Here is a 26,884-nt window from a genome sequence, read left to right as displayed (position 1 = left end):
ATATTATGTGTGTATCATATATCTATATATGTCTGTAAGTATCTTGTCTATTGTCCTGTTTTCTATAAGTTTTATTCATCACATATGCTTAAACACTGTCCATACATTATTTGTGCAAAATATTTGGATAAGGGGTGATGATCAAAAATATATTTGTTAGTTTTCCCAAAGTATGAGAAAGTCCTTGGCTTCAAATTATTCTTATGGTATGCTGACTTCTAATAAGGCAAGCAACTTTTATTATTTTTTACATTTTTTTACTTTAAAATATCACATGCTATCACGTAAGTTTCATGACTGTGTTTAGATAACGTGTAAACACTAAGTTCGATTTACAGGAAGATGTAGATATTTAATAGATTTGGTCAAGTGGACAAGTGACTTGTCGAAACAGATGAAATGAGACAGAATTAGGTCTATTTAACTCTTGGACTGTTTTATTTCAGTATTTCATGATGCAGTTAGATATGTAAGGGACAATGTATAACCAGCCGCTTGTTCTCTCAGAATAAACCCCAAAATGTTTTTAAACCCTTATCAGTTTGTTAGTTCTCTTATAATCCATTACAGCGTGCAAAACAATCGTATCAAAATAGCAGCAGCTGCGTTTTTATGAAACTAGAGCGAGTCTGCGATACCAGGATGACATAAATAACTGTACACCATTTTTAATCGAGTTTTAATATTTTATTAGCTAAACAATCTCAAAGATTCCACCAAGAAAAAATAGTTCAAGCAAGAGTACAGCGCCGACTGCTGTTACTCGGATGAGCCATAGCTCGGAATGTTGCGACTGACCAATCAGAATCAAGTATTCCACAGAGCCGTGTAATAACGAGGGATAACATATGGAATGTTGCCGATGACCAATCAGAATCAAGTATTCCACCGAGCCGCGTAATAATGGGGGACAACATATCTCGGAATGTTGCCACTGACCAATCAGAAACAAGTATTCCACAGAGTCGTGTAATAATGAGGGATAACATATCTCGGAATGTTGCCACTGACCAATCAGAATCAAGTATTCTACAGAGCCATGTAATAATGAGGGATAACATATCTCGGAATATCGCTACTGACCAATCAGAATCAAGTATTCTACAGAGCCATGTAATAATGAGGGATAACATATCTCAGAATGTTGCCACTGACCAATCAGAATCAAGTATTCTACAGAGCCATGTAATAATGAGGGATAACATATCTCGGAATATCGCTACTGACCAATCAGAATCAAGTATTCTACAGAGCCATGTAATAATGAGGGATAACATATCTCGGAATATCGCTACTGACCAATCAGAATCAAGTATTCCACAGAGTCGTGTAATAAGCTTATATTAAAAAATATATATCAACAAATCTAGGAGCAAAAAGCTCAAAGGAAAACACAAAGCAGGGTGTTCACTCATTCATCGAAAGCACAAATGTATCCAAGGAAAAAATAAATCCATCTGCTAAAAAAACTATACATGCACCTGGTACACATCAGAAATTCTGTGTACAAAGCTATGGCAAAATCCATGTTTGAACTGTTAATCATGATTACTGAAAATATTTGAATTAGAAGACAAAATCTGTTTTTTTTTCTTTGTTTTTAACTTTAACTCAATTTTGATTATTATGTTGATTTAATTATTTTTTTTTCAATACAAGTCTTTAATGTGACCCAATTGACTGTCGGTCTACTAAGCTAAATCTTTTCAGCAGGGCTGCTCCTGGTACTGTCCCTCTGTGGCGGTAAAAAAGTCCTCTAGAACACTGCGCAGATACTCAAATGTGGGTCGACTGTCTGGGTTCTCTGTCCAGCAGCGTTTCATGACATCATATAGTCCCTCGGGGCAGTTATCAGGGCAAGGCATGCGGTACCCTCTCTCAAGGTTTGCAATCACCTCTGGGTTTGTCATTCCTGAAAGATCAAGAGTAACTGTGAAAAAAATATCTGAGACGTAGCAAAACTATTCCATAATGCGTTTCCCATTGATGCAACAGTATTAAAAAAAAATGAGCCCATACAGGAAGCATATGGAGCTTGTTTATTACCTGGATATGGGATTCTTCCATGGGTAACAATCTCTGTCAGCAGTACTCCAAACGACCAAACATCTGATTTGATCGAAAATGTGCCGTAGTTTATGGCCTCAGGTGCCGTCCATTTGATTGGAAACTTTGCACCTGTGTGATTTAAGGCATCTTTTTAGATCTTTGTTGTTGCAGTCAAACTTTCTTGCATTTACTGTACAGGTTCTCCAGTGATCTAATCCTAATGTGTATTGACAGGACAGAACAGAGCATGATGCATAGATGCTGCCTTACCTTCTCTGGCAGTGTATTCATTATTTTCAATGAGACGGGCAAGGCCAAAGTCAGCAATCTTGCAGATGAGCTCTTGAGACACCAAAATGTTTGCAGCTCTCAGGTCTCTATGGATATAGTTCTTCTGCTCTATGTAAGCCATTCCATCAGCGACCTGCAGGGGGCAGTGCAGTGTTAATAAGGCTGTGTGTGTGACAATGGCTGTGTTCACAGTAACATACTGCCATGCTTTAATTTCTGCAGTATATACAATATGTATACTGTGCTAAGTATATATGAAGTACTGAGATTACTATAGCAAAGAATACTGCGCTAGATACTGTATTTCACTGAACCATTTCCAATGTAAAAATTAACTGCAAGTAATATTTACATGAATACTTGCTGGAATTATTTATTTAAAAAAAAAATGTATCTCGTACTTGATTAATTATTATAATCAAACTGTCAAATGACTTTAAAATACATTTTACTTTAATTACAATGGCATTCAGTTTTTCAAATTGATTTTTTTATGGTTTTGAAAAAGCCCCAGATGGTCACCAATTTGTTTGCATCTGTTTGAGCAAAAGTACAATAAAATCAGTAATATTTAAAAATATTACAATTTCAAATATTGTTTTCAGATATTGCATTTCTCTTAAATGTATTTAATTTCAGTGATGGCAAAACTGAATTTTTCACAGCCATGATACTTTTTTCAGGATTCTTTGATGAATGGAAAGTTTTAAAGAAGAGCATTTATTTGAAATGGAAATCTTAAGTACTATTATCAATATCTTCACTTTCATTTTTTGGATTTCTATAGAAATATATATAGTATATATTTAACAGAAAATAATGCAATGTGCAACATGATGAAGTCATGTGACAACAATGTTGCCTACTATTTTTGAACAATCATGCATATGTGTTTCACAAACTGATTTAACAAAACACTACGCAGTAGGCTTGCATTTCATTCTGACCATAAACCATGTTACACACACAGAGGTCAGTTCCTGATTCCCCTTGATTTAACTTTTAACCCCCGCTGCTCCACTCCACCCAGCAGAAACCACAGGTTTCACACAAAGAAGGTTAGTTTGCTACTTTCTGATGTCTAATGTGTCATTTTTCTTATATCCCCCATCTTTAAGTTTCAAGATCTCAGAACAGTAAAGTAGATAGCTGAACTTCTCAGAAGTCTGCTATTTCTGAATCAGCACCACAATCAGTGTGAGAATTAAGTAGAAAAGTTCTTCCAGACCATCTCTTTAGTGTTCCTTTATTGTCTCTTTCACACGAAATTAAACTATGATATCTGTGGTCAGATAGTTTCTTTGTATGTGTGTGTGTGTGCACATGTGCTATTATAGGTGATGCATGATGGCAGTGTGATTTTGTTGTGCTTTTTATAGAGCATGTTGCACTATAACACCATGCATTGTTCAAGGAAGTGCTATGCAGACAGTCATAGATCAAAAATGTATCAGTTTGATGTGAGCAAGCTTGACAGTTTTGCCTCTGAAATGACAGGTTAGCATAAATGTGTGGGCATGCAACTCTTTTGTGTGAGTTGAGAAGAGGCAACAACTTCCATGTACTGTATTAATTTCACCAAGACGTAACAAAAGCCCTAAACAAAGCACACTTACTTTATGGAGAAGAATAGCTGAAAGATATCACACAGCATCTAAGCCAATGTCTCCTCAGCAAAATCTCTTTTTAATGCTGCTGCAAAAACATCCTGTCTCTCACTTTCTCTCTTATCTTTTCTCTGCTAGCATTTCATTGAAAATCCTGTTGAAAAACGATAGCATCTTTTCTTGACAAACGAGAACATCTCCTTACACCTATCACATAACATGATTTATGTGACCCTCTGACATGCACCCCTCTAGCAATGCTACTCAATTACATCAGTTTTCTCATCTTTATGCTCCATTCACTTACACACTCAGTGAAGAAGCGCACACTCCCTGTTAAAGACGTTCATGCCTTGAGTGATCAAGATCATCTGATTTTTATCATGATCACCAAGAAAACCCAGAGCTGAATCAAAACACAAACCTTCTACTCAGAAATCACTGTTTGTGAATAGTTCATGGAAATACCATCAGATCTTACTCTAGCGTCTTAGCTGTTCCTATAATAATTAGATGTTCTCAACGAAGCATGGAGGGTCATTATTTAGGTCAAGAATTGCTTAGACAAATCAGACCTTTGTATGACCTTTATATTTGTGAGCAAACAAACTGTATGTTTGGTCAGTGAATGTAAATATGATCTCAGTAAGAAACCGAGCGTGGGGTATGAAGACATTTATATTGCATGCTCGTCTAGTCAGATTGCAGTTTGGCTTGGGTAGCAGTACCTTTGTTGTTGTTGTGTTAAGGTGTCTAGACTCGTTCCAGCACACACAGTCATGCTCATTGTAAACCATGAGATTAGGAAGCAGAGCAGCTGCTGAGTTATGCTGCCGTCACAAGCTTAGAGACAGTGGTCAAATAGAGGAATGAGTAATAAACACAACATGCAAGGAAGGGGTCTGTAATGACTTGAGGTTGTAGCACGCACACATTTGGGTCAGTTTGTTTCCTGTGGGGTACAAATGTCTCACACCTGGTGTCTTCAGTGCATTTCAGACAAAATAAATACATCAGCGTATTAATATGGTCAGGTGCAGCGTACCTGGGCAGCCATATCGATCAGCGTATTGATGGTTAAAGCACTTCCTTCTGGAGTCTTCAAAAAATCCACCAGGCTGCCTAAAATTAGAGTCAACATGACATTTTAACATGCATATATTTTATATAGAGCAAAACAAGCTGTCAAAGAGTTTAGTAACTATGCACTGTAAACTGTAAAAGGTTAAATATAATACACTGGATGGAAAAAAAATAAAAAGCTTTGATATTTCAACACTTTATTTACAGTTCGTAAGTCTTCTGTCTTGTCTTCAGCAGTCTTTTTTTAAACATTCTTCAACCACAACTGAATGTTACCGGAAGCATCACTCATTTTAGTTCAAAAGCAAAAGGAAGCAGCAGATCGATGAATGCTGTTGTTTTGGTGCTAAAAATGCTCTTCTCAGAGTTTATGAGAAACCCAAATAACAGCATGCAGATCAGATCCAAGAACTAGAACATAACAACTGCAGGAAATTAGCGCAGCCAGTTTGGATGAGTCACTGAGACGTTTGGTGTTAAAGGCCAAAGTTGTTGCTTTTGAGACAACGGGCTGTGTTGGAAGAAAGAAGAACCGACTGACCCTGAAGGAAATTCCCACAAAGGTGCAGCGGAAAATGCCCCTTTAGGAACTCAAGTAACTATGTATCAGCATACACACTCCTTTCATCTCAGGTCGTATTAGGGTGTAAAATTCAAGGTCGTGGTTAAGTTTAGATGAAGTTCCTGTGTTTTGAATCATTCTTTCAGTGTCTCCATTGTCAAAACGACAGAGGGGTGGAAAAAGGGCACATCAACGTCTTCTTTAAAATAACAACACAGACAACAATTGTGCTTTAAAAAAAATCACATGGATCCTGAACAAAGAATTGGAAGATTTACAGACTGAGCGTAATGTTCCATCAGTTTCCTTTAAGAGGAGCACAAAGCGGAACCATTCAGGAGCTGGCCACCAGCGCGCTGACAGTGTTTTTGGCTGTTCCCCTTAGAGTCTTTTATTCCCATTGGCGTCAATAAGACATTCTGGAGGCCCGACAATCCTCTTAGATGCAATGAGACTGGCAAACCACACAAACAAACCATACTGGGTTTCACATGGAATAACGCACATCAGAATACACCTGAGATGACAACCTAAGGTGCCATTGTTTAGTTCAAAAGAGAAAAGATAGGGTGTGGAGGTCTTTTTTTGTGATCACCTGTGACCATGGTTTACCATTTGTTGTAGTGAGTTTCTGGGTGGTTGGGTCTAAATAAGAAAGCATTCCCGATACTAGCCTATGGAACAAAGACCTTCTTTCTATATATTACACAGTGATTCCTCTTCCTTCTCTTCCTCTGTCCCTCTGCTTTTCAGTGTGATGTAACTGTTAACATGCTTTCAATGTGAAGTGCGGTTTTGCAGCACATTTTTATAGGTTGCAGTGAGAAGTGGGGTTTATTATGTATTAGTGGTTAGAGAAACATTATGCAACAGAGCTGCAGCTATTAAGATCTTTAGCCTCTCTGAAACGAACTGCTGTAAGGTTGTTTCTCAGGATTAAAATCGCGAACAAAAACAAAATGCCCAAAAAGCAAAAGCCCAAAAATATTATAGCATCTTAAGTCTTTAGAGGAATCATTCATCTAGAATTAAAACTGAGCTATCATGTCACTTCAAACCTGTATGGTTTTCATTCTTCAGTGGAACACATTTCTCTGAAGGAGCATTTTTAGGAAGATTCATACTTTCAATGCAATGAAAGTCAATGTAGACCCATAGCTGTCAAGCTCCAAAAAACATCAAAAGCAACATTTTCCATTTCATGTGAAGTCGTTTTATTCTTTAATGCTTGACAACTCATAGTTAAAATTCTGTTAAACATCTTTTTTGTTCCACAGAAGAAAGAAAGTCACATTGGTTTGCAATGGCATGAGGGTGAGTAAATGATAACAGATTTTAATTTTTGGGTGAACTAATCCTTTGGAGAGAAGGAGTGATAACAGAGATTTAAAAATGTGTATGTTATGAAAAAATGGGACTTCTGAATTGTGCATCAGACCTAGAACTAAACTAAACTAAAACAGAATGACGTGAGACAAAAACACAAGGACTTGAAGTGGGTCATTTTGTGTTCTAGAACACTCAAGGGGAACGCAGGATATGAAACACATGCACTGCATGCCATTCACAAGAGAGACGTCAAAGCCTCTTATAGAACAATGACAGGCAGCTTATTTGATCAAACACCAGACATTAGGAAAGAATAAACATCAGGGCTGTGACTACCATAGATACAATATAAGTTTTATATTTGGCCACTCCATAATCTTGAACCTTTACACTAAACCATATAAACATGATTTGTTTATTTTTTATTACGTTCTAAAATATATAAAAATAGAATAAAGCGATTTTATTGTAATAATATTCCTGTTTTGTTACACAATATTAATGTTTTTTTTTTTACTGTATTCTTTTTTTTTCTCAAATACATGCATCCTTAGTGAGCATAAGGATAAGAGACTTCTTTTGAAAAACATTAACAAATCTTACCAACCCCCATACTTTTGAACAGTAGTGTATATTGTTGATAAATCTCAATATTATGAATAAATGTGTTGTATGCTAAAAAAAGATGTGCGTGTGATCATATTTAAAATGTAAATATAAAAACACTGCAGTCAATGAAAGAGACTGAAAAAAGTTGCCCATCAAAAATACTCCTGCACAGTCAAAGAGGGTTTGAGGTTGCTCTGCTGAGAATCATTCAGGTGAGTGAGGGATGCATATCGAGATGCCTTCCGTATCTTCAAAGCCACGAGAAAGCTTTGTTTTCATAGAGCGGACCCCAGCGAGGACCTGCTGTGGGCTTAACACACACAAACAAAACTCGAACAGTGCTCACGGTCCTGATACTACCCAGACCTGTTCGATCATGAAACCCTGATGAAAGTTTAAATGGAAATTTACTCAATGAATGTGTCTGTGTTTTGTTAAGGAAGTTCAGGTGGGACGCAGCAATGAATCATTTAGTATTAGACATGAAAGGTTTGTCATTCCATTGAAGTCTCTCCTCCCTTTTCCACAAAAGTGTTTAAGTACATCTGTGTGTCTCACCGTTCTCCATGTACTCAGTGATGATATAAATGGGCTCCTGTGTCACCACAGCGAATAGTCGCACCAGTCGAGGGTGCTGCAGGGTCTTCATCAGGTTCGCCTCAGCCAGGAAAGCAGCAATGGACATGGTACCTGTCTTAAGACTCTTGATAGCCACCCGACGGTTGTTGTTATACAACCCTAAAAACAGAGAGAGAGAGAGAGAGAGAGGAGAAATGGTTTATGTCTCATTTTAAAGGGTTAGTTCACCCCTAATTAAAATTCTGTCATCAAATCATGTCTTTATATACCTTTATGACTTGCTTTCTTCTGTGGAACAATGCAAAAGAACAATGCTGCTAACAAAACAGTCCTCCAATTTTTTCTTTTGTCTTCCACAGAAGAAAAAAATCACATTGTTTAGAAATGATATGAGAGTGAGTAAATGATGACATAATTATTTTGTTTTTATGGATGAGCTATCCCTTTAAGCCCTTGCAGAAAGAAAATATTTTAGTATATTTTAGTATATTAGTCAGTATATTAAAACAATTTCAGTGTATTGGTAATTATATATAATAATCCATTGTGGTAATATATTACAATATACTGAATAATACATAAGGAATTGCCACTTTCAACAGATATGGTGCTCATATAATCACATTTATATGGGTAAATATTTATTTTTATATATTTTTATATATGGAATTATATATTTTTAAATATATATAAATATATATAATAGAAATGGCTTGAAGGAGATGAAATTGAATGGGATCAAGTAAACAAGTAGAAGGATGATTAGAAAGGATGAATTTGGAGACTTCGGTCTCAGAGAGTGAAGAGAAGGATGTGAACGAATAATATATGTCAATATATGTATGTATATTCCTGTAATATATGACTATATTTGTGTGTGTGTGTATATTAATACATAGTCAATTTAATATTTTAATATCTATTAAATGTATGTGAAAATACATTTGTACTATATTTATATACAGGTGCATCTCAATAAATTAGAATGTCGTGGAAAAGTTCATTTGTTTCAGTAATTCAACTCAAATTGTGAAACTCGTGTATTAAATGAATTCAATCCACACAGACTGAAGAAGTTTAAGTCTTTGGTTCTTTTATTTGTGATGATTTTGGCTCACATTTAACAAAAACACACCAATTCAATCTCAACAAATTAGAATACTTCATAAGACCAATAATAATAATAATAAAAAAAACATTTTTAGTGAATTGTTGGCCTTCTGCAAAAATGTTCATTTACTGTACATGTACCCAATACTTGGTAGGGGCTCCTTTTGTATTAATTCCAAGGAACAGACTGAGAAGTCAATCAGAAAAAAAAAAATCTTTAATTATTTTTTCTTTTTTTTTCTTTTTTTTCTTTAAAAGAATTAATGATTAAAATAAATCTTATTCTTCATTCATGGATAACTTCAATAGAGCATCTCAAATTCATGTTGTCTAACTTTGGTCTTCAGCCATCCAGCTTTAAACATGAAATAATCATTCATGAAAAATACAAAAACAAGGAAATAATGAAACACGGAAATGAGCAAGGTATGAAAAAGGAAATAAAGCAAGAAAGAAAGGGCCTAACAACATTTAAGGCATGTTTCCTTGCTTATGTTGTTGCCTTAATTCACAAATTTTTATGTTGATTGTTTTTCGTATATCAGATACCCTGGTCCCTGGATGTTGTTTCACAACAGCATCTATAGAAGAAAAACAATTAGAAATTCACAAAAGACAGCAGAAATGATCATTTTCATAATATCTGCATTAAATCATGAGCTGTTTTGTTAAATACTGCAGGAATGCAAACAGTGAAGATAGGGGGTTTGTAAACTTTGGCCTGTGGTACTCAAACAACATCCTAATCCATATGATGTGTCTCCGAATAGTTATTTTTTGTAATAATTTAGACATTGGGAGTTTTGTTGTGTAATATTTAGAATACCTATTCAAATTTACTTCTTAAAAAATATCAGAAAATCTTTACCAAATAAAGCTTGCAGTTTTTCCTGATCAAGAATGTGGTGTAGCTCTGCAGTGGGATTGAATTTGGTGATCCCTCCAGTGAGATTGGACTTGAGTAGATCATCCACACTGAAGAGGCCCATCAGCAGCACTCGTGCCATCCCACTGGCTGTAGACTGAGCTTTTGCAGTCGCCCAACAATGAGCGGAGACAGTAGAAGCTCCAAGTTTCACCTTAACAGTTGTATAAAAACCACAAACAACATAATGTTACATATTACGTTTTTAATTTCTACTCAGAATGTATCAATTTTCAAAATACTTACTTTGGATGATTTGATAGGTGCATTTTTGTCCTCACTTTCAATCTCATATACATCTTTTGTAGGATTTTTGTTGTTAAGAATTTGTCTCATGTCCACTAACAAGGCTGGAATCTCTGGAAAATGAATTTCATAAAATAAAAAGTGCAACAGAATTATAGAAGTGGCAACCACAGTGGCTGTATATTAAACCAAAGGAGGATGAGAAGACACATATTATCATTCAATCTAAGATACTTGCCTTGAACTAGCATCTTGTGCAGTCTGCAGTTTTGCTTCTGCAAAGCCTTGACCTGCTTCTCAAGTTCTATGATTCGGGCAGCATTCTCATTTATTGTAGATTCTCCTGTACTCTGGATTGGGGTAAGTTGGTTGTCTTCAAATAGAATCTCTTTGAGTTTTTTCTAGAGGGTGAAGATATTCACTTTTCTTTATAGATGAACCAGTACAAGTTTCCGAGGTTATTATTAATTTCTAATGTAGCAAAAGGTAATCATGTTAGTGAACTCTAATACAAACACACACACAAAATATATTGTGTTTCAAAGCAGTGCTAAGCAATGCAGTATCTAAATGACAGAATAGTACATGGTAGTGCTGTCTTTAGTCTCATCACTTCAGTTTCCCTTCCTAGTGCACTGTGTAGCTGTTCAATTACCTTCCTTGGAATATGGCAGTTTGTGTATCCAGGAGTTGAATCCTCATCTTCAGTGAACCGTCGACTGGGTTTCCTGTGTCTCTTGGGGTCTTTCGGCGTGTCTGTTTTTAAAAGGTTGTGCTTAGCAGATTTCATTTTAGAGTCTTTTTCTACATTAATGTAGACAGATGTTTTAATGTATTACTGAATGTATAACATCATTACAAGCTACAAAACACAGTATATTAAAATTGTCACCTCTGGCCTATGGCCAAATCACAATAATAAAAATAATAAATTATATATATATATATATATATATATATATATATATATATATATATATATATATATGTATATATATACATACACTTTTCAAATATAACTTCAGCATCTCATTTTTAGACTGCCATGTCAAGTGTGTCTCGACACCAAGAACACTTTAAAAAAAAATCCAAAAGCAGTGCAATGGTACAAAAAGAAACACATTCTGTGCGGCATTAGAAAAATGTTTCTAATTTATGTCATGATCACAGTTAAATAAGGATAACTTGCCTGCAAACTGCAACACTGCATGCTCAACTTGCCATCCGTTGACACGCTTCTTGGTGTTAGCAATTCGACATTCCACAAGATATGTTCTGGAAGTATCTGCTGGGTCAAAGTCAATTGTTGGTACGATACTAACAGCATCTTTGTCTGGTCTCCTTGTCCAAGAAACAATCGCATATCGATATTAAGACATTTTACTTAAAAAATCTAAGTTGAAATTTAATTGTTGTTTATTTCCTTTTACTGTAAGTGGTATTTTCCTCCAAACCCAGGGCCTCTTTTCGCGTGCATGAGTGCATTGCCCTGTCCCGCCCTAGTATGCTGTGATTGCCTATTGCTCATTGGTCTGAAACAGGGGTGCTAAAGCTCGGTCCTGGAAGGCCAGTGTCCTGCAGACTTTAGATCTATCCCCAATTAGACATATGAACCAGCTAATCAAGCTCTTTTCTATACTAGAAACCTCCAGGCAGATGTGTTGAGGCAGGTTGGAGTTAAACTTTGCAGGACATTGGCCCTCCAGGTTCCAAGTTTGGGCACCCCGGTCTAAAACATGTCCATAAATTAATAGATTTCTCGCGCTCACAAGTCTCAAGTTCAACTACTGGCATGTTCCAGGGGAAGAATGGACCGATTGAAAAGAAAATATATTTTCCATGGTTCTGATAAAACAGAAATTCCAGAGAGAACAAACCGATAAAATAAGCTTTGTCATTCTGTACTCGAGTACAACCTTTTTAAGCTCTATTTTTAGTCTCACTCTGTGTCTGTCATTTTAGAACCCCCGATGGATGGATGGATGGATGGATGGATGGATGGATGGATGGATAGATAGATAGATAGATAGATAGATAGATAGATCAGTCAATCCAACATGGAATCCATATCAGAATCCAGTCATTAACTTTAGAATATGTAAATATAAAGTTAAACCTTCACTCTCTCTCCATTTACTAACCCTCAGCTTCAGTTAAAGTTGTATAAATGATTTTTTTTTTCGTTGAACACCAAGGAAGACATTTTAAAGAATCTTTGTAACTAACCTAATGTTTAGTTCTCATGGTAAATTTGGTCACATGAAGGTTATTTTGTGTATGGGCATGTCTTTTTGTAACCCTCTGTTAAGATAACTGATGATGAATCTGAAGCTTGGACTCCATTCAGTGGAAAACGAAGTGTGTCAGGAGCAGAAGTCTCTGTAAGTTTCAGCTGTGTGGTCTACAGTTAAATGATGGTGTATTATTAATCAGAGCTGAAGTTGATGAATTATTGAACTTTAGAGTATCAGCTCACATAAATTAAAATTCGTCATGGTCTGTTCACCCGCCTGTTACTTGCAACAATGTCATTGTTCATACATCTCACAATAGATAACTAGCACAATTCCATAGCTGCCTTCTCTAAAACAATTGGAATCATCTGGTAAAGCTCTTTATTTTCAACATTGTTTAATTACCTGTCTATATTTAATGCATCTATATGATTTTGTTTTATTGTCAAATTGTTCTGATGATTGCTCTTTTGTTTGTTTGATTGCTATTGTCCTCATTTAAGTCGCTTTGAATAAAATCGTCTGTTAAATAATTTTTTGTAGAAGTTAATTTGTCTGAATCTGTATAGAATTAGGAACTTTTGTAGGCATATTGTGAATGTGTTTTTGAGACATTTAATTTATGTAAACCCATGTGTTAATGAGTGTTTCAATAAAGCTATAAATATATATTTTATATCTATCAATATGGCTATACATGGTAATTTCCTTATTACCATGGGAATGTTTTTGTATAAGGGTGTTTTTATACACTTTGATTTGTGAGAAATTCACAGTGTTTTCCTTCACCAAATTTCTTTGGCTCCACATTGTTTGACTCCTTGATAATGTCATTCCTGTGGGGTTAATTTGGGTGATGTTATCACAAATTGAAGTGACTGAGGTTTAATGAATGGAACAGTTCACTACATGAAACGGTTCTTTCATTTGAACGAGGAAAGTCATTCACTGCAAAAAAAAAAAAAAAACATAAATGCCATCTATGATGCGGGCCCTTGCAGTCATGGGGTTGACAGGCAGTGAGGGAAACATGCCGGTTGCTATGGTTACCAGGGACAGGAAGTGGTTCAAACTTGTAACGTTCTATTTTAGGGTCCAGACAAGATGAGCATGATTTCTCTGCTGCAGTTTATGTTTGAAAACCAGGCACATTTAAAGAAGAAAAAGCATCTCGACATGCAAACATAAAACAAGAGTTTAGGCCATAAATGTTGATGTTACTGTAATCCTGTTGGTATCTAAACAAAAATATGTAACATAATTCACATACTTAATATTCTACATCAGTGGTTCTTAAAACTTCTAGAACCACCGCTCTAGATAGATCAATTGAATAACGACCAACACCCAAAATTCAGCGTCACTTAAAGTGAGTTCTGAATGGCTGTTGTAATGTGTAAGAGTGAGTTATATGTTCTTAGTTATACTGTAAGTGTGTGTGTGTGTGTGTGTGTGTGTGTCACAGAATGAGACCATCAAAATGCTGATTCTGCTCATTTACAACACTATGACCATTATCAATGGTACACATTAGTCAAATGTTTGAACAAGCTTACTGTATTTACAGTTCTGTCAAGCCAAATTCATTAGTGTATTCTTGTATGAGCAGCATATATAAGCCTGTAATACATGTTTTTATCTATACCCATTCATGATGGTCCAGTGCACAATGTTTGCTTGCATTTGCAAACATTTCCAGACAAGTACAGGCAGATCTGGCCAGGCATAACACCTGGATGCTCAAATACATATGTTTTGCTTGTTTATTCTTATGCTGGTGTTCCAAATAGTGTGACATGCACTTTAAATAAAAACATTTATATCCATAAGAAATATGTGCAAATATGCTTTGTGGGGAAGTTGTGGCCTAGTGGTTAGACAGTTTGATTCCTAACCCTAGCGTTGTGGGTTCGAATCTTGGTTCAGCAATACCACGCCTTAGGTGCCCTTGAGCAAGGCACCAAACCCCCAGGTGCTGCTGCATAAATGGCTGCCCACTGCTCCAGCTGTGTGTGTGTGTGTGTGTGTGTGTGTGTGTGTGTGTTCACTGCTGTGTGTGTGTACTTTAATGCAGAGCATGAATTCTGAGTATGGGTCACCATACTTGGCTGTATGTCACATCACTTTCACTTTATATTTATTCATCTAAAGAAATTTGTACCTATACTTGAAGTCGTTCACCATGAATCTCAACTTAAAAAAAAAATAGACTCAACTCTGAAATAAACCAGAATATGTGGATATAAAACACTTCTTACCCATCCATACTTCCCCGAACTGTCCCTGCCCCAGTCTGCGCTCCAGTTTGAGAGCCTCACGGGGCACTTCCCACTCATCCTGCCACCAGGGCTTCTGAGGGGCTCGGGTTTGGCACGGCTTCACCAGGCGAGTGCACAGTCCATCAGCCTCTCCTGCTCAGGGAAAAATAAACAAATGGTGTCACTTTTCAACCAGACTACATTTGAGCTCTTATTAACAGTGTTGACTGAACTGTTCTTATGTCTTTTATGAATAACCTGATAGATTTATGTAAAGCACATATGATAACTCGAACATACGTGAATAATGTTTGACCAGCTCTGAAAGGGAACCGAAGGAGATCTTGGTGGTGATGTAGAATCCGCCTTCGTCCAGGTTGCGGATTCTGTAGTGCTTGATGATGTCACCCATTGTGTGGTCCAGGTCTCTCACGGATAGGGAGAAACTACCTGAGGAAACAACCAGAACAACGGGAACATCCAAAGTCAGAGGCTGCCAATAGCACATTCAGTCACATATCTATATGCCTTCATAACAATGAGAATTTCTACACTGGAGTTTAGAGTCATTTTACAGTTCATCAGACGAGGAAAATGTTCTTTAATTCTCCCTTTCCTGTCACTTATTAAATTTTTATATATATATTTATTTTGATTTTTTCACTTTTTAAAGTGAAACTAAAGAAGAAGTTTTAAACCAGTATTGTAATGTGACATCACTGTCTGATTGGGCCCTTATGGTTCTGTGTTGGTTTTTGGTGTTATGTGGGGAGAAATGCATCGTTTCATACCTGGTGTGGTCTCACTCTCTCTGATGAGGAAGGAGCCCTGCGTGTTACCGGGGGCTAGTAATTGTCTCATGGCATCGTTTCTGGAGAGATTTTTAAAGAACCACCTACAACACAGTATTATCATCAGTTTCTTAGGGAGTTGACTCATTAATTATCTCGTTTGGATCATATTTTGGCATTTCAATTGTTTAAAAGATACAGGATGTTGGGGTGTCTCATTCCTCCCACGATCAGAAGAAAGACACCGAAAGTTACACAGAAATGTTGCATCAGCAGACAATGGAGTTGTGATACTCAAAAACCTGTGTGATTTGTGGGAGTATTTTTTTTTCTACTCTTTCCATTACTGTCACACGTAATCATCTGCCATAAGCAGCAAGGAGTAAATTAATCAACCTTTCAGTTGTATTTGGGGCGGTATTTCCCAGATTTATCTTCTCTGTTCAGAAGCCCACAGCAGTTGATCTGCATATTTAACTGTGCTTGTGTGGATTTATTTGCATATGCGTGAGTGTGTTCATTGTGCTACTTACGGTTCTGTCTCCATGCTGTTCAGTTTTGCTACAAAATTCTGTGGTATGTATCCCTTCTGTCCAGTAAACAGAGACTCTGCCATGAACCATTCAGGATCATCGCTAAAGCACACACACATACACACACATTAGAGTTTAAACCACGACAGTGTCTCCTCTTAAAACTGCACAAAAAATGAAACAGGGAAACCCTCACTAAGTCACATTCAATTCAGTTCAGCTTCTCAAAACCCAACTTGAGTCGGTGGAGGTCAGTGGTCAACCATGTTTTGAGGATCTACCGAGATTGTCAGACTGTTTTAATGTAGCCCTTGCTTACATATTTAGGATTTTCAGCTTCTCCCCTTTCTCAAACCCAAGGTCATCGCTGTGGCATGGCTCATATTTGTATAAAGCAACCACCAGGTTCTCTGGAATACACAGATGACAACAGTGAGCTATCTGAAACACCCATTAAGAGGATTTCTGTAGGACGTGTTGAATGTGTCATCTCACCTGGAAGAGGAGATGACGGTGGAGGTGTGTACTGGGAGGGATACGGAATCAGAGGATCATAGTTCTGTGTGAGAGAGGGCAGAAAACAATGTCAAAAGTAAAAGTATGGTTAGAGCTACAAAACAATGACTGTAAAATCAAACGAAACCACTTCCCTAAACAGGGTGGAGTCGTTCTTATTTTCTGCTTTCACAGACTGTTATGAAACAGCTACAACAGTAAAAGCAAGCATTCCATCATCCTTATTATGCCATAAACAACGTGCTGTTCTCTCTCATTTCTAATCTACTTAAATTAAATAAAATCAGAAGGAAATGTGTCTCAAATTTGGCTAGAAGTTTTAGTCCACAGTTAATTACCAAAACAAAGGCTCATTTCCCTCAAATGATGTAACCTTTAGTGGGATGACCTGTCTGAAGAATGAGATCAATGCAGATGGTCGATGGTAAGAGCAGATCAAATTATTATTAATAGTATTATTATTATTATGTTGAGGTGTTTTAGCCACCAAGCATTTGTGCCCAAATTAAATTAGAATAATACATTGAAAAAAAATAATTTCCCACATTTTTAAACTCAACTAAATTAAACATCATGCAATTTCAGATTAAGAGTTCACTTGAAATCAGTTACGTATTGCTTTTTGTTCAAGAAATAGCACAGCTGACACAAATCCTGTCATTATAACACATTAGCATGTAAAAGATCTAAACACATTTTATGTGTTAAAAGAGTTTATACACTGGCTAAGTTAAAAAGTAACATAAGATGTGCCATATCTAGACACATAGATTAAGTAAAAAAGAAAACAAGTCATGCTATTTTCAACAAGAGTGTGAGTTTTAAGAGTGTGGAGCCAGTGCTTAACCATCTTTAAAAGATCTACTGAGATTGTCGGTCTTGCTTAGCATTAAGGATTTTCACATGAATCACATATATTCCATTTCAAAAAAAAAAAAATTCTAAAAATGCTTTGTGTAGCACTTTGTGAGACCTTGTTTTGTTTTGTCTTGTGTTATAAACCACAGAGATTTGTAATGCACTTCTTTAGTGTAGATGAGAATGGCTCTACCACTTCCTTTCTCTGTCTTCTCCTCACAAAGCCTCTTTAGTGACTTCTCTCTCACCATCTCACATTACAATCTGCCTTTTTTCAAAATTCTCAAAATTCTGATATTGTATGATATATATAAAAAAAATCACTCTCACTTTTTTAATGTTGAGATGCTCATTGTGTGAATTATTCAGTGACTTCCATGGAGGTCTCTACAGGATTCGTGAGGCAAAAAGATCTTAGTTCTTTAACTCTTTAAGAATCTTAAATACGTCTAGGAAACAAACCACTAAACACAACAGAGTTTTAATATGTATCTGTGAAATCTATAATATATATATTTTTTTGGTGGGTGGGGTGGGATGTAGGAAAACACTAATTAGAGTAGCTTTGTCGAAATACCTTCCGATACTTCTTTCCCTTTGCTTTGAATCTGATACTAAATGCTTGAGCAGCCTACGTCACAGTTGCTAAGGATACTTGCTTGATAAAATATTTCTTTTCACCAGAGTTTGTTTAGCTCACCCTGACTTATCTGACTTTGTGGTTACTGGTTTTATGTTGTAATTTACTTGCATGTAAAATGGAAAAAGAAACATTACGTGTAGCTGATTGTGACACTATTATCTTCTGCAGATGTACACACACACAAACACACACATACACACACACGCACACACACACACACACACACACACACACACACATACCTGACTAGCAGGAGGCTTTGGACAGTTGCATTGATCGCACCATTCATCTGGATGGTAGGAGAATTCATCCTCAGGATCAAAGGAGCCGCAGTTCCCCATATTTACTAAGCATGAGAGAAAACAGTGACAACTATAACCATTTATATATATACATATATATTTATACATATATTAGTTCATCAATATCCCAGAGAGGACATGTCCATCTGCAAGATGTCTGTTAAAGAATGCTTCATCTGGAAAGCATCTGCTGTGTACAAACATCTGATAGTCCCCTTTAAAATGTCAGTTTTACATACATTTTAAATCGGAAACATCTTAAAGACATCTTGTGAATGACATTTGACATTTAGTATGCATTGCAGATGAGCAAACACTCAAAAAATGTCATACAGATGTAAATGCAGATGTTAAATAGACATCTCCATGATGTATATGTACTGTCAAACGTGCTATCGATCTAATTCCTAGCGAACAAAAAACAAACAAACAAAAAAGTAAATTAATTAATTTATATTTGCAATAAATATATTTTTATATTATTTTGTGACTATTTGTCACTATTTGATATGTACTCTCTCTGAGTTTTATTACTGTAGTTACACTGAATATTCTGTATAAGTTTGCTAACACTGGATTTAATTTATTATTTCCTGATTTATCATTCGGTTCATATTTAGGCCTAATATTTAATGTGTCCGTAGGGTAGAATAAACAGTTCTATCTTTTTTAAAAACAAAACAAAAACATCTGTTCTGGACTAGATCTGTAAGGGAGGTTAATCCTCTTTATGAATTCTTTGCACACTTTTTGCAACTCAAATACTGAGTTTCAGACTGTTTTTTTAATAAATGAAGGGATTTGGATTACAGTGATCCGTATGCACGTGTGTGTGTTTTTCATTGGACTTGAACAAGTTGTGTTTTGCATTATGACAAAAACCCTTCAAGTGTTTGTAAGTAAGGGTGAACTCTATTGTATTTGTAACCTGTAAATATGTAACACACAAGACCACATCATTTTCATTCCCATTATGCAAACAAATAATGTGCTAACTCAATGTGTATGTCTCTGTGGGGTTTGGACCCGTGAGAAACTATGTTGTTGGGTCAAAAAAGCTCAACCCACTGGGTCAAACAGAACACTGTGAGCTCCTGGGACTGTTTGGGAGAACAGCCCAAATCAAAACAGGATCTCTAAACAGAGACAAGACTTTCCTCTGACCTCTGGCCTGTACCTGACCCTAACAGTATCAGCGCAAACGAGTCTCGAGAGATGCACGCCATGGTCAAATGGTTGCTGAAGTACGAAGCATAGTTAATTTTTTTGTGACACAGTTATTCATAGACCTTGTTAGTGGGGTCCTATATTTTTTTAACTTTTACTATATAGACAAAAAACACGTTTTCTTCAAAATATCTTTAGTGTTATGCAGGAGAAAGTTAGTCATACAGGTTTGGAATTAAATGAAGGTGAGTAAATGATGAAAGATGGATTTATGTTCATCCAGGCCTTCACTTTCTTCTGTTACAGAGGATGTGTGTGTTTGTATAGGTTGAAATGAAGCCAAACAGATCAAATGCCTCTGCGAATCACAAGTCTTTTGCACTAAACCAACATTGTGCTTGAGAGCAAACAGAAGTCAAGAGACTGAGACATGAGGGATAAACTTCACTGATTCACACCAAACTAAGCCAAAAAATATGGATTTAGATTTTACTGTCTGTAGGCCTATTATATACTGAACTGTTGTGTTTTACATTATTTTATATTACATTATCAGAATGTTTAGAAAAAAATGACTATTTATGGCTGACACCTACCCAAATAAATAAACAAATAAATGATCATGGAAGTTTTATTTGGATTAGGAATAAACATTAAATGAGTGGCAGTCAAACTAGCAAGAAGGCAGTATATCGGAAGAACACAGGGTTTTTCCGACCTAATGTTTATGAAATTCCCCCTATTTAAAAAAATAAATCACCACTGTTCATTCATGAGAATTTTTTTTTCTGTGACTCTAGAAGAAATATTTTACTTATTAAATATTCAAGTACACAGGCAAAATGCATTTATATTTAAAATCATGAGATTTTCATTGACTGATCTTGAGCTGTAATACGATACAGCACATGCAGTGATGTTATATACATGATATTATCGCTTTAATATTTCCTTTGTGAATTACTTTGCAAGTTACATAAAAAAAAAATGAATTTTGAATGCTAAGTTGAATGCAGTTTAAACAGTGCACATATTTATAAATACGAATTCAAACTTAACACACTTTCACTTTTGCTTTTCTACTTCAGATTTGCAAGATTTTTAGACTATATTATGAGCATGCATACATATTTTGCTGATAAATATTTTGAAGTAAATGAAAGCTTGAATTTTTTACTATTTAGAAAATAATAGAATTTCAGTTTAAAACACTTTTTGATTTAATTTCTTTCCTTTTTTATATCTTAAGCCTTAGAAAAATCTTTTTTAAGATTTCCTCCACTCCATCTCAGACTGTCTCACTCTCAAGCTTGTAAAGTTCCATCCAATAAAACACTTATTGATTTAACATAAACTGTCTGAGAATACCTTTACCACTCTGATAACATGTTCTCATTAAAACTCATCTTGGCTTGTTTTAAGTAAATAAAAAGTAGATCCCAGTTGGTAAAACGTACCTTTTCTGTTGACAGAAGATGCTGATATCAGTGATGGGCCAGTTCAGCAGGCATTGTCATGTCTTTAGCTTTATATTTTAAGACGAACACATTTTGCCACAGTGCAACTAAACCAACATTACAGACAAACTGACAGGATCTGAAAAAAGCTTTTGTGTGTGTCAAAAGACATGTGCTGCTAAAGTGTCAAGGCTGTGTCAGTCACGTCACAGTTTGACTTCCCACCTTAACAAAGGCACATCATTTGCAAAGGCATCACTCACACGCGCGCACCACTGTGGTGCAGAGCAAACTGATGATAGAGCTTCCTGTCGTTGAGGTGTTTGAGCTGATATTTAACATTTTTCGGCAGGTGCACCCTGCTCTGAGCGGCTGGTGTCATTGGAGTGAAGGATTCTGGGTCAGGTCTCCGCTTGTAACCTGCTTTTGTGGCACCATGATGTCAAAGAGTGGAAACTTTAACGGCACTCATAGGTTTCTGGCTTGTGCTTAAACCAAAAGCAGCCACAAAACTTTAGATTTGAATCTTCATGCTTAAAAGTATTACACATACATTGCTATTATATGAGGAATTTATGTCTAGCATCCGAACATTTAAGCCTAAACTATAGGCCTCTCTAGAAGCACTGTTTTATTAATTCATGTGTGTGGATATACATGTGCAAACCCACACACCAGAAAATTAAACTAATATGCAATAGGACTTTTTGAGGTAAATTATACTTGGATATGACGCTCGTGTCTCTTATCATTCGGTCTTTCTCTCTCTGCTTCTCATTCTCTCTCAGCAGACCACACACTTTTGTTGTGGCATCAGTCTGCAAATAGAGCATGCTCTTGCAGGAAGCCACAGCCCAAACATTCAAAGGAAATGAGGTACATTCTTAAGTTTTCTGCTGCAGGAACACTCATCTTAATTTAGACATTTACACTTTAGTCTGCTCTGTCACTTACATTTAGTTTGATATGTGTCGTCTAAGGCAACTGAGACTTCTGACCAGGCATTTCATGTGGTGAGTCCACTGATCACAGCAGAAATGGGTGTTTCATTGTGGTTTCAGTTTGGGGGTGGGGTGGGGGGTGTTATATGGTGAAAAGGTCACTCATTTATAATTGTATTAATCAATCAGATCCCTTCGCAAGATGGACCACATTGGGGTGATTTTTGCTAAAGTCGTATTCTGGCTGGATCTCTTCTTGTTTGTAGCTGTCAGTTTGAGTGAACGCTTGCTTGACACAATGGCTTATTTGTTTTTTTTCCATTCTTTGGTGGTATTGTGGTTGGGGGGGGGGGGGTGTTGATTGAGAGGCGATGTAGAGTGGGGCAGATCATCTTAACAGACAACTATACACAGTTTCATCTCTTGTAAGAGCAAATGTTCTTTTGATGCTTTGAGATAAAATTTTAACAGGGGAAATTTTTACAGATTACATATATTCAATGTGCATATATGAATATAATTTTGTGACAGATTAATCTTTTTTTCCTTCCAACACACACACACACACAAACATACTGTGTGTGTATATATATATATATACACACACACACAAACATACTGTGTGTGTATATATATATATATATATATATATATATATATATATATATATATATATATATATATATATATATATATATATAATTTTTTTTTTTTTTTTTTTTTTGTCCTTTTCTACATAGAATTTCTTTACCCTTGTTGGCTTTAGCTTGTGCACTTATTTTCTTTAAAGCTGCATGTTTTGGAACAATATAAATTAATTTATTAATTTTGATTATGGGTTGAAAACAAAATATATGTTAACAAAATATATTTAATTATTTTGTTTAAATCATTTTTTAACTGTACTGACTATATTTTAGAATGGGGGGCTCCTAACAAATGGATCTTCATACATGTGAGTCCTTGGCCTTAAAACTTTTGAAAACCATTTATATAGCAGGATCATTCAGCTTTATATCAACCAAATTATTTCCAGGAAATAGATGTTTTATCATCCCATTTTTCAGATGCAAATATATTTAAATTTTATTATAACATTTTTAATATAAACTTTTTTTATTATATAATTTTTATATAACAGACAAATACAACATTTTGAATTCACTTCAAATAAATTGATGAATAATTTAGGTTTCAGTGAAAACGCTGTATGAACAAAACACCTTTTTCCTTTATCACATTTGCACTCAGGTTCAAAGTACGGTTATCATGATGGTTTCATTTAAGCTCTACTGTACAAAGCATAGTGACATTTTCATGGCACAGTATTTGTTTTCTTATAGGCCTCGAGGGAATCTGTATCTGGAACCCAGCTAAACACCTTTTGTGCCTTCTCAGGTGAACTAAATAGTTCATGTTTCTGTTTGAAGGAGGAATCTAAAGCAGCCCTCATGTGAACTGTTCAGTGAAGGTATACTTGCCCTAATGCCACTGGGTTAATGATATAAAAACTTCAAAAGCTTGCAATATTAGTGTTGGGAACAGCTTTAGGAAAGATGGCTTTCTGTGTCAGATCTCTCACTCTTTCTCTCTCCCTCCATATATTTATCAAGCATGAGATTATTTCTTGGCGTGCGTCACATGACTCAGTGTTGTCAATGTCAGTCAGTGCCCTTACTGCAGTTACAGTCTATAAAGCAGTTGGTCCATTGTTTGATAAATTTACTGATAAGTGCAGCCTATTCTGATAAATATAAACTAATTTTGTTTGTGTGTTAACACTGCATAAAAACCCTTAGGGTTTATTCATGTGAGGGTGAATGAGACGCAAGAATCTGAGCAAAGCTAGATTCAGTTTTGAGAAACAGTTTGCACAATTACACAAATACATACATCAACACAATACTGCGAAGAAATTTTGATCACCAAAATAGGGTTTTAATGTAATTTACAAACATGAAATTCATAAATTATTATTATAGTACATGAGTACCAGTGAATGAGAAATGTTTTTCACCTTTTTTCTAAATTGCAATATCAATCACAATTTATCTTCTAAGGCATTTTTAAGGCAAATATTCAGTCATTGTGTTTGATTTCAGTAAACAGGTTTGATTGAAAGCAAAAGCATGGTTTATACCTTTAACAGTGCACTAAACATTTGTACATCAAACATTTTATTATTTAAAATAATATTATTAACTCTACCGTTCAAAGATTGTTTGTGATATTTTTGAAAGAAGTCTCTAATGCTCACTAAATCTGCATGTATTTGATCAAAATCACAGCTGTATAAACCTGTAATATTGATAAATATTACTACATTTTAAAAGACCTGTCTTCTATTTTATTATATTTTAAAATGTGATTAATTCCTGTGACGGCAAAACTGAATTTTCAGCCATTGCTCCTGTCTTCAATGACTCAAGATGCTTCATTTTTTGTAAATGGAAAAAGCAAAAATCTTTTCTTTCACTTTTGATCAATTCAATGCATTCTTGCCGAACAGAAGTAATCACTTCATAAATATAAAATCTATTAAAAAATTGTTAACACACATTCATTCGAATGTAATTTGTCAAAATATAAAGGTCCTCTGTGATATAATTTAATTTTATCACAGAGCTTTAGACATAAGCACATACAGTATCCATGCACAAACGCAGTGTTACATTTCAAGTGCTTCTAAACTTAAATGGGTTCAGTGGACGTACAAAGGACACTATAAAAAACTGACTGTGTCAATGAACATTACCCAAGCACAAGACTCAAAAACATACTCTCAACATATTAAAGACCAACCTACAGTTGACTGAACAGAGGACTGAGATTAACAGTTGTTGCAGCTGTGAGATGAAGAGGGGGGGGGGTTGTTTTAGGTTTTAAGAGACAAAAGGTGACAAAATGCCTGAACACAAACTCACACTTCCTGTAAGGCTGCTGTCAGGAGCACTCATCTCACGTGCCAATCGTACGCCTTTTGACACAGAAGCAGGTTCCTTTTTGATTTTTTAGATCAGTTCAGCTATTTTCAAATGTAAATAAAACTTTTTTCCAACTCTGGAGACTTTCTCAGTCCTGTGGTGAGTCCGCTGTCACAAGTGGTATAGTGCTGGTTACTGCATTTTCAGATATGACCACCTGTGGTCAAGTCAAACAAAGTGAAAAAAAATGAAAGTGATTTTTTATTCGTTTTTTTGTTTTGTTTTGTTTTTTCTATGGTCCAATTTTAACACTGAAATTAATCAAAACTTTGGTTTCCAGTGTTTGCAAAAGTAAAAGAAAAGTTCTTGAGGGGCATCTCTCATTGCCGTGCCTCTCAACAGAGCGAGAATCGTCTGGAGTTGAGGTTCATCCTGGTGAGACCTATATGTTTGAGAGTGGTGGACAGAGTGAAGGCAGCTTTCATGGGGATGTCACACAGCAGGTCTGAGTCCTCCTCGCACTCCTCCAGCTCATAGGTGGCATCATCCAGCATCTCTTTGTGACGGTGACACACCTGCTCCACCTTCAACCTGTGGATCTCCACCCGTAAGCGAATCAACTGGCGTGCGAGACGGTTATCCTGCATCTGCATCTCCCTCTGAGGAGAAATGAGAAAGAGAGGAGAATGGTTTTATAGCTCAAGTCTCAAGTCACACAAGTCTTTGATAACCGGCAGTAATTATAAGATGGATTGGGAAGAGCAGGCACATATACAGGGCACTGAGCACACCTTTTTTTCCCAAACACCCACTCAAATTTCTGCACCTGTGTGGCATTTAAGTGCGATATGCCAAGAGACTAGAGTCATCCCACCTGTGTTGTACTATGCCGAAGATGACATGTATCTCACTTTACAACAGTCTATCTCAACCTTATCATTTTAACAGTGGTGTATCTTGACCATCATGACCCAAAGACAGTAGAAACGTAAAAATCCCAAAACCACTGATGGGGTTGTGTGCTGTCAGATAGATAGACATATAGATAGATAGACAGATAGATAGATAGATAGACAGATAGATAATATTTAACGTTTAATAAATATTATATATTAATAAAATATATAAAGCTTATGAATACACTATACCAGTTCGTTTCTGAGCCATTCTAACGCGTCGTCTATAGTATCAAAGCCGCATATATTCTTATAAGGCATCCCATCTTTCCAGACGTCGGATAGCTGAGTGTCCTTCTCTACAGATCCTGGGCTGCTGACATTTGAACCGTGAGTGGCATCGGTCCACGGGCGAGCCTGCAGTCGCTCCTTCCATTCTAGGTACGACGGTCTGCGCGTTTGGAGTTTGAGTTTCTCTGTCAGGGCTTTTACACTGTCCAGATCCTCCATGTCGCCCTCAGAACTGTCGTCTGCTCCCAGCTCTCTGAACTCCATCACTGAGCTGCTTTCATTCCAGACAGGCGAGACTGTGACTGACCATGTGCGCGAGCCGAGGGTTCTTCTCAAGAGCTGTGCTGGGCTAATGTTTATATAGACAGAAAAGTGACCGCCCATGTTCGGCGGCAGCCTAATGACAAGAGTATCAAGAGAACTTTAGATAATCTGAAATTGCATGTTGCAGCCAAACGCGACATTTCGTGAATTCATGTGGTAGCCTACTTATTCAGGTGGTACAGGGTCACTTAACACCCTTAACCAATACCTCACATGAACTGAAAACCACATATAGCCTGCTAAATTAGTTCAGGGCAGACAGTTTTTATCCGACTATTTGTTTTCACAAAGCCAACTAAGGAATAACAAAGTAAACATTTAAATCATGTCGGCTACCCTGTGGCCCAAAACTCGCTCAC

The 26,884-nt window shown here is 36.2% G+C and overlaps 2 protein-coding genes across 3 annotated transcripts; both read right to left on the bottom strand.

Moving 5' to 3' along the window:
- Positions 1-415: 415 nt before the first annotated feature.
- On the bottom strand, positions 416-21,444 carry LOC127933379 (tyrosine-protein kinase Lck). Of its 2 annotated transcripts, XM_052530359.1 has the most exons (14): positions 21,150-21,444; positions 18,466-18,569; positions 16,702-16,765; positions 16,526-16,616; positions 16,207-16,308; positions 15,674-15,777; positions 15,183-15,332; positions 14,883-15,035; positions 11,580-11,675; positions 11,046-11,146; positions 10,629-10,791; positions 10,391-10,503; positions 10,088-10,298; positions 9,181-9,800 (listed from the first exon to the last, which is right to left on the bottom strand). In XM_052530359.1, exons 2-14 carry the CDS (start codon positions 18,562-18,564, stop codon positions 9,691-9,693), a joined length of 1,557 nt encoding a protein of 518 aa, XP_052386319.1. In that variant the 5' UTR covers positions 18,565-18,569; positions 21,150-21,444; the 3' UTR covers positions 9,181-9,690. The 2 variants fall into 2 exon arrangements, with proteins under 2 accessions (XP_052386320.1, XP_052386319.1); XM_052530360.1 differs by lacking the exons at positions 9,181-9,800; positions 10,088-10,298; positions 10,391-10,503; ... (1 more) ...; positions 11,046-11,146; positions 11,580-11,675 and adding exons at positions 416-1,912; positions 2,047-2,178; positions 2,320-2,473; positions 4,993-5,069; positions 8,089-8,268 and having other exon boundaries at positions 21,150-21,439.
- Positions 21,445-24,006: 2,562 nt separating this feature from the next.
- LOC128031370 (protein FAM167B) lies at positions 24,007-26,884 on the bottom strand. Its single transcript, XM_052619587.1, has 2 exons — positions 26,163-26,884; positions 24,007-25,673 (listed from the first exon to the last, which is right to left on the bottom strand). The coding sequence occupies exons 1-2, from the start codon at positions 26,583-26,585 to the stop codon at positions 25,410-25,412; spliced, it is 687 nt and encodes a 228-aa protein (XP_052475547.1). The 5' UTR covers positions 26,586-26,884; the 3' UTR covers positions 24,007-25,409.

The sequence above is a fragment of the Carassius gibelio genome, chromosome A17 (genome assembly GCF_023724105.1).
Source record: "Carassius gibelio isolate Cgi1373 ecotype wild population from Czech Republic chromosome A17, carGib1.2-hapl.c, whole genome shotgun sequence".
Taxonomy (NCBI): Eukaryota; Metazoa; Chordata; class Actinopteri; order Cypriniformes; family Cyprinidae; genus Carassius; species Carassius gibelio.
The sequence above is the reverse complement of the archived record's forward strand: the minus strand, read 5'-3'. Positions and strand labels throughout refer to the sequence as shown.

Excerpts from the sequence above, each read along its gene's own strand:
- LOC127933379 (XM_052530359.1), bottom strand. The coding sequence starts at position 18,564 with ATGGGGAACTGCGGCTCCTTTGATCCTGAGGATGAATTCTCCTACCAT. Across the intron at positions 11,676-14,882 it reads GTTCGGGGAAGTATGGATGG|ATACTTCCAGAACATATCTT; the intron begins GTAAGAAGTGTT and ends TTGACCCAGCAG. Across the intron at positions 10,504-10,628 it reads GCACAAGATGCTAGTTCAAG|AGATTCCAGCCTTGTTAGTG; the intron begins GCAAGTATCTTA and ends TTCATTTTCCAG.
- LOC128031370 (XM_052619587.1), bottom strand. The coding sequence starts at position 26,585 with ATGGGCGGTCACTTTTCTGTCTATATAAACATTAGCCCAGCACAGCTC. Across the intron at positions 25,674-26,162 it reads AATGGCTCAGAAACGAACTG|AGGGAGATGCAGATGCAGGA; the intron begins GTATAGTGTATT and ends ATTTCTCCTCAG.